The following is an 8,472-nucleotide window of genomic DNA, read 5'->3' on the forward strand; positions in this document are numbered from 1 at the left end:
GTAGATACAGAGGTAGATACAGAAGAAAAGAACAGATCACTTATAGGAAGAGAAAGAACTGAATTAGTTTTATGGTTTCAAAATAATAAACAGGAAATCAATCTGCTGAATCTTCTTACAGTCCAGTTGCAAATGTTATGTAAAGCTATAGTTACTTACCGATATATCACAAGATTAATTGGAGTATTATAGAGTTAAGAGCATCGTAGTGTTACATTACAGTCCCCTTTTGTTATTATGGTCTCTGTTGATCTCCAGTCCACACTCAGTCCAGTAGGGTGCAGCATAACAACAAAACAACAACAACAACAACAACAACAACAACAACACAGCAGACAAAATATCTTTGTCCCAATAGAGCTTGGGATTGCTATGGCTTCGAAGTTCATAAACAAGACATTTGAGCGCTCACAATTCTGAACACAATATTTAATAACGAATTTATTAAATAAAAAACAATCATCTTTAGGTGCAGATTGGACAATGCTGTTTCCAGCTGAAAGCTAAATAAATAAAAATATGGTCAAGGGATGCTGCTTGCGGTTTTAATTATTATTGATTCTGACAGTCAGAATATGGCTGCTGTTGCCATGGCAGTATCCCTCTAGGGTTCTATTTCCCAACCTAAATAAATAGCAGGCACGCAACACACGTAGGCGATGACGCGACGGTCACGGGAAGTGTTTGATAATTATGTAACAGACGCACAACTTTCCAGATATAAACGCATTTATAGAATGAATAAGATAAAAGTGGATTTACAACAGTCCAGCGCTGCATTACCATCTGAAAAGATCCATGATTACAACGAAGACCTAAACCAGAAGACAAACGTAACTCGACCTTTACCATAGAAGTATCGACGTAAAGACGTCACATCCGTAATCTACTTGAATTAAAATAGATTTGCATGAGTCTGATCCATCTTCAAATGAGTTTGAATGTCAAAAGTGCTGCCACTAAGACGTGTTTTAAATCCATCCTCCAAAGACACAGACGATCACATGGATCTTGAAGGTTAAAAACAGACTATCTTGGACTTTATAGACTTGTAAACTACATGTGTTACATGAGTTTTATTACAGAATATATCAAACACGCCCTTGTCCCCTGATATGACCTCATTTGGCAAGGAAAGTTCATTTGTAGAACACACTTTCCACACAAAGTAACTCAAAATACATTACATAGTAGGAACATATGTATTAAACTCATCATGATAAAAGTAACTTTAAGGGAGAAGGTCGTGTGCATTTTTATCCTAGACTTGAACATTGTCATAGCAACATAAGCTTTAAAGAGTAAAGCAGAGGACATGTCACGTTTCTACCCTTATCAGCCAAAGCAGCAGAGCAAGAATGGACAGGTCCTAGTGACCTCTGACCCAGAAAACACACTATCGATACTTTATAGGCCTACAATGATTAGTCAGAGGAGGATGAACACTTCACAGTTATTGATACTTACCAAGGAGAGATAAGTGGATTTACACAAACCACTGCATTACATCTTTACGTTAATGGACGTAGGGAGAAAGATTGGAGCCTGAAGTGAAGGTTAAATCAGTAGTTTTTGTCCTTAAAGTTCTGCCTCACATACTACATACATAACTCACATACTAATACACTGTTATTACAAATACCTGCGTTGGGTGCAGGGCCATGCAGTACAAGTCTGAGTCAAACACACATGAAGCAATACGTGGCTGTGCCCTTTCAGATTCAAAACGCCTGGATCAACGGTACATCCACCTCAACTTCCAGCCTTTCCGCTTCTTTATGCAAAACAGACACATCCCAAGTACTATATCTTCCACACAAAAGGACAGATCTTTGAGAACGTGATCGTGCCTACTGTTGTAGCGTCCGCGGAGACGGCGAGTGAGCCACTTCGCCTGAAACATGAACACGTATCACTTACATCGGAACAAAGGTGTTTTATTTTACCACACATTTTGTTGAACATATCCTATTCTCTACAAATACAAAGGAAACTTTCTTCAGCTTTTAATGTGCGGGCTATGTTTACTTTTACAATGTTCTGCATTAGACACATGGGAGGACAATTGTGTTCACTGACTTCTTTTGAGTATCCAAGTGATTGCTGACTTAGACGTTTCAGTTTCAAGTGGTCATTTATTCAAACTCAAAAATAGATATTCTCTTTACAGGTGCAGCTTGAAGAGAATCCTGTAAACCCTGCACGAGCTCTCACAGTCTTCAGTCAAAGTAATCTTCGATGTCGATGTCGGGGTTGAGCAGGTCCTCTCCGTACGGCGTCAGGTCCATCTGGTTCAGGATCAGGTTCTCGAACGTCTCCTCCAGGTCAGTGTCTCCGATCAGCACAGCTCCCACCATCCTCCCTCCACTGAGGACCACCTAAACCAAACATCACAACGCTAATTAGCCTCAGCACGCTCCGCTAGCGCCGCGACCGTTAATCAACTAAACCGATACTTCACGTCTATAAAAATAACTTTAGTCATAATGTGATCGTTGTATCTGGACAATACAGACTCGACAACGGCGGTGGCATTATTAAATAACACATAGAATAAACTATTTCTTAGATTTTCATCACTGATACACTTATTTGTAAAAAAATAGTCAACTACTAAAACAATCGTCGAATGCAGTCTGTTTCTTAATCTCCACAGAAACATTTCTACAACTCAATGTCTAAAATGCTTGATATATGATTTTATGAAGACAAAGCATATATAGTATCTCATTATCACTACATTAGTTTAAGAACATTAACACTCAACAGACATTTAACTGGTGATTGTGTGCTTGATTTATTTGTGATTGTGGAAAACTGAACTGACTTGGGTTTGAATAACTCAAAAGTCCAAGGTTTTCACAGCCTGGGAAGCCAGAGTGACTTTCTCGCAACACTCTGGAGAAAATGTATTATTTTGTGTAATTTATTTTATTTTGATGCATGTACACACAGTAAATACAAAGAATGAAAGCATGAACATGTTTATATATTTTTAAGTATCATATAAGTCCCTTGTATGATACTTGTGTGACTTTCTTCATATTTATTGGTGTATAATACATTTCTAATATGCTTCCTGTACATGCATTATTCAGTTTGTTATGACATGATGGAGGCTGGATTTCCTCCGGAGAATTCTTGTGACCAATTATATCACAAGGAAAGGAGTTTTAGCAATAGAATCTGATTTTCGTGACCACATTCGATGGATAAGAAGGTCAAAACATCTCTGTGAGCTTTTTGTTTTTAAAAGCTGTTTTTTTGTCATGATCCTGCCGTCTCGACTCGCTGTGGGGGAAATCAACACTTAATGTCAGTTTGCTCTGTTTACTCCCACTTTAACATTTTGACAAAGCAGTCCCAGACTAAAGTGTCTGTTGAGGCTAAGGTTTACAGGAGCTCAATATGAGATGTAAGAGCATTCTTTGTTCCCAGCAGATATAAACGACCTTGGTCTGATTAAATACTGCAAAATGTGTCCAACCCCACAAGACCCGATAAAATGTTTCTTGTGTACTTTACCTTGACATACTCTTGTCCTTTGGTACATCGAACAAGCAGCTCGTGATTAAGCCCTAAACCTTGGGCGTTAAATTTCCCCAAGAGCACCACCTAAAATAAAAGTTTGCAAATAAATGAACCAGTGTGAGCTTGAAATTGAGAACATTTAAAAACTATTACATTGCAGTAGATTGAGTGATAAACTGTGGCATACCTTGTAGTTGAAGAATTTTGTAATGTGTGAGAAAAGTTCAAAGCAGAAGTCGAGCTCGATGGGCTCTGAAAGGACGTGTGCAGCGATACAGCGCCCGGCGTGCCAACCCATCTGACGAGCCTGAGTCCACAGCCGCATCTGTGCACAACGCCACACTCTGAGTCTGAAGAAACCTCTGCCATGGCAACTCAAAGAGCTCGACCCACACTGGATATACAGGCTTCATACAGAACACTGACCCAACTGAGGAGTGTGCATCATTTTAGGTATTTTAATTGTACTTTAAAATGGGTTTAGATCCCTTGTGTGCAGTCGTATTTCTAAAACTCTCCAAGGACACGTGCACACATAATGTACTATTTAAACAGCCAAATGTCGAAGGGTTAGGGTCAAATCTTAATCAAATTTTAATTGACTTCCATTGACATAAGTAAAAAAACATCAACAACAACAACAATTGTAATGTGACAGTAAGACATATTGCTGGGTTTCAGATGACATCACAACATTTTATAGTGCAATAATATTTAATACAGATGGGGACATTTTAAATTGATAATAAAAATATCAGGTAAAAATTGTACATTTTTGAATGGCAAAGTACAATGTAATCTAGAGGGAAATGTTCTTTCTCCTCGTCTGACGTCATGACATCGTCACATCTGAAAACCACCAATAGCTAGAACTGATCAAATACAGAGCAGAGCAGCTGCACTTTTGAGGACGGCATGTTAATGATGGACTTATTCTGCCCTTGATTAACTTCTGAACGTGCTTCACACAGATCCCTCCAAGAACCAATACTTCACTTCATTACAGTCACTTTGAGCCGTTGGGCCAAAAGATACAGAGATTTAACCAGAAAGAAGTTTAAAGGTTAAACTGTGATCCTCATGGTTTTATTTAACAACTGCAAGCCCTTATTTGTTCTGCCATTTAGATCAGTGCCACCCAGCTCACATCCAGTAAAGCACATTTCCTAGTAAGTGTTCTACTGGTTTTTAATTTGGTATTGACAAAACACACATGTTTTCACTGTTCCACTGCTTGGATTAGCTGGAAAGCAAAATGTGAGTGCCAAAACCAAAATGATTATACCTGTGATCTATGGAATTGTTTTGTTGAAACCTAATAACCTATTCAATACATTTTCAGTTTTTCTGTGTAAATGACACTCAATAACATCAGTGACTGATGTTAAAAGTATTTTGTTGTCACCAAGCAAGTTTTTATGTTTGTGAATTTAGTTGGCAATAGCAATAAACCCTTTCTGATTCTGAATAAACTGTTCCTAGAACAGAGAAGTTCTGAAGTTCTCAGAAATGTCCTGAGTTACTGGATTTCACCAGTTTGCAATTAAGTGTAAAGAAGAAACAGATGACTTTAGTTACCTTTAGTTACCTTTTTTAAGGCAATAAAAAGGTTTAAGTTGGCATTCATTGAACTTGTAATATAAATGATACCTGTTGCCAGAGTGGACTGTGCTTCCAGGCTGCAGCGCACACGTCCCCTGCAGCGTATACGTCTGACTCTGATGTCTGCATCTGATGGTCGACTTGAAGACCGCCATCATCAGCCTGTGCAAACTATAAAACACAGATCACTGGGATTAACATCAAGTGTTAATGAAAATGTTCAAACTGTAAAGGTAACTGTGCAATCTGTAAAAAGAAAAAATATAACAAAACTCTTTCTCAATAGTAAATACATTTACTTTTTTTTCTATATCAGTAGTTGCTGTAAAAAAACACCAACTGAGATAGAATACAATTGTGTGCGTGCATGTGTGTCTGTGTGCGTGTGTCTGTGTGTGTCTGTGCGTGTGTGTCTGTGCCTGTATCTGTGTGTACGTGCATGTGTGTCTGTGCGCATCTGTGTGTACGTGCGTGTGTGTCTGTGCATGTATCTGTGTGTACGTGCGTGCGTGTGCAGGCTCACAGTTTGCTAAAGCTAGGTACAAAGTAGCATTAGAAAAATGCTTTACTTACGTTATTACCTTGAAGAAAAGCGTCTGTGTTCGGCTCAACACCAGTGGCACTCACAATAAAGTCACAACCGTACGTCTTGCCATTGTTCAATCTAATGTAAACTGGCCATGACCCAACTAAAAAGAGAGTTGTATAAATTCATAAAAGGCAAATAAATAAGGGGGGAAAGTTGCTTTTTGTACAATTTCTCACCAGTTTCAAGGTTTAGTGTTATTTCAGGAGAACTGAGCAGGTCGCTGGGCGTGAAGATTTTCTCTACCTCACACTGATATTCCACCATAACCTTGTGACGCCCCTGAGTGCAGAGCAGGCAAAGAAAACAGCACGTAAAAAAACAGAACTATTGTTCAATTTAGAAAAAACAGCAGAGTAAATATGATCTATAAGGATCTTTTATTCTTATTGTGGAGTCAAACATGGAGTTATGGCCCAAAACAACCACCCAAGCCCCACAAAAATAAACCCAAGGAAGATGCAACTAGTTAAAATGATAACTATAAAGTCAATATAAAGTAATCACTATAAAGATGTGCATATTTGACTTAATTAACATATTTTAAAGATTTACAGGTTGTATCTCATTGTGTCAATTAACGTGAAACTGAACTGAACAAAACTCTAATTCAACTCTTATTTTCTGAAAGTGCCTCAAGCCCAAAAAATAACACAACTGTAAAAAATGTTCTTCTATTTTGTGTTAAGCTGCTACTTCAAAAGTGTTGTTTGAAAGAATTGTTTTGTGATCAAATTGACTGTAGTTAATACATTAACAATATTAGTTTGCCCCATTTTACATTCCAGGTTGCAATAGACCGTACCAGAAGATTCCCACATCATGCACTTCTTTCGGCATGTATCATCAAAATATTCCACTTATATATACATATATATATTGCCTAACCTGTTCAGCTCCTTGTAGTTGTATTCCTTCATGCCAGTCTGGACCCAGGGCACTGCCATGCTCGGTTGGAGTGGAGGTTTGCCTGTGGTTTCTCTCTGTAAAAACACAACTCCACACATAAGACAACATTTATTCGTGAGATGTGTATCAAATTTGATTATTTTTTCTTTTCCATCCAACCTGCAGTGAAGGTGTGAGCTGTGCCTCCTGCTGTTTCCTCAACCGTGTAACGAGGCCGCTTACATGGGAAGGTTTTCTGAGATTTGTGCACCTCTAGTGACGGGATGAGGAACTGCGCCGCTCCAGCGTCAAAGAAAGTGTTTCCTATGGCTTTGTCTTTTATAGCCCAGATCACATCACAGCCTTCCACCTCATGTCTATTCAACGTAAACAGTAATGTATAGTGTTAGACAGTTTTACAAATTTACAGTGCAAAATGCGCAAATTGAACATACGACATCATTCTGTTTACAAAAGCCAGTATTTAACACTTTACATCACACGTACACCAATTCAAGGGCGATGCCTCCGTTTCCAATGACAACAATTCGTTTTGCTTTAGACAGTCTCTTCTGGAAGTCCTGGGTATAAAAATACATATGAGTTTGTGTGCTTTCAATCAATGACATGGATTTACAGTTAAATGGAGCTGGGTGACTCAATATTTTTTTACAGGGACCAGTACTTGAACAATACCTACTTTTTGGTACCGGTCCGGAACAATACTTTTTTTTTTTCGGTACCTATTACTGTATTCATCATTTTAATAGAACCACAAAACAGAAATACAATGTTTACAATTCCAATTAAATACATTTAATGAAGAAAAGTGATGTGTTGTGAAACTGTAACTTTCTATAGTGCTCTCGCACCAGTCAAAACTTGTTATAACAACTAGTTTTGGTAGCAATTTAAAATGGTACCCAGCCCTACACTTAAATATTGTTTGAAAAAGCTGTGTAGCACTACCTGTGCACTATCGGTGTCTCTTATCCCCAGCACATATGGATTTTCTTCAAGAAAAAGCCTTGGCCTGGCTCCACTGCAAATACAGAGTTTTTCATATCCATAGACTTTGCCATCTGTAGTCTCCAAACACTACAATTACAACAATTACAACAAATGTACATTATTATTACTTTTATGCCATACGCCCACAAGATGGCAGTAGATGATTCTTTCTTGAAATTTAGGACCTGTTTGTTCATTACAGATGTATAACTTACATGCGAGTTTGCGTGCAAAGCTTTGACACTTGTCTGTAAAAACGTGAGATTGGAATATTTCTCCTCCAACACAGTGAATGGTCGTTCTTCCACACCAAACTCTTCCAGGGTCCTGGACACCTGTCCCAGAATGAAACAACGAGAAACAACGGTTTATTTTCTGTTATCAAACATTTTGGGATTAACAACAAACAAAACATACCTGTTTGTAATTTGTCACTGTTTTGATGTGTGGACCTGAAGTGACCAGAGCGAGTTCCGCGGATGGAAACTGTGATGCCAGCTGTCAGAAATAGTACCAACAAACATGACTCTCAACGACATGCGTATACACATTTTAAACAACATGCTATTTCTGTATTTCTGTTTACCTGTTCAACACAAGTGACACCGGCGATACCACCTCCGACAACAACAAATTTAAACGTCTTTTGATTTTCCATTGCTATAAAATAAGGCTAAGCTAACAACTTTATTAACACAAATTGCGTTGCCGTGCAAGGGCATTTGCTGTAATAGGACCGTTTTCACCTATAAATCCAGCTTGCTATGAATACACTAGTAAAACATGAGGATATTAACCCATGTTTGTGTAAATTCACTCGTGTGCTAAGTGCTTGTGTAGCATGAACAAGCTCG

General features: G+C 38.3%; 1 protein-coding gene across 1 annotated transcript; it reads right to left on the bottom strand.

Moving 5' to 3' along the window:
- Nucleotides 1-2,119: 2,119 nt before the first annotated feature.
- On the bottom strand, nt 2,120-8,425 carry pyroxd1 (pyridine nucleotide-disulphide oxidoreductase domain 1). Its single transcript, XM_072455025.1, has 13 exons — nt 8,205-8,425; nt 8,036-8,116; nt 7,834-7,953; nt 7,577-7,705; nt 7,115-7,188; nt 6,788-6,984; nt 6,608-6,702; nt 5,899-6,001; nt 5,707-5,822; nt 5,182-5,304; nt 3,719-3,856; nt 3,526-3,615; nt 2,120-2,378 (listed from the first exon to the last, which is right to left on the bottom strand). Exons 1-13 carry the CDS (start codon nt 8,274-8,276, stop codon nt 2,220-2,222), a joined length of 1,497 nt encoding a protein of 498 aa, XP_072311126.1. The 5' UTR covers nt 8,277-8,425; the 3' UTR covers nt 2,120-2,219.
- Between the last annotated feature and the right edge of the window lie 47 nt (nt 8,426-8,472).

The sequence above is a fragment of the Eucyclogobius newberryi genome, unplaced genomic scaffold (assembly GCF_026437365.1).
Source record: "Eucyclogobius newberryi isolate DKJ021-1_F unplaced genomic scaffold, fEucNew1.0.hap1 SCAF_2, whole genome shotgun sequence".
Classification (NCBI taxonomy): Eukaryota; Metazoa; Chordata; class Actinopteri; order Gobiiformes; family Gobiidae; genus Eucyclogobius; species Eucyclogobius newberryi.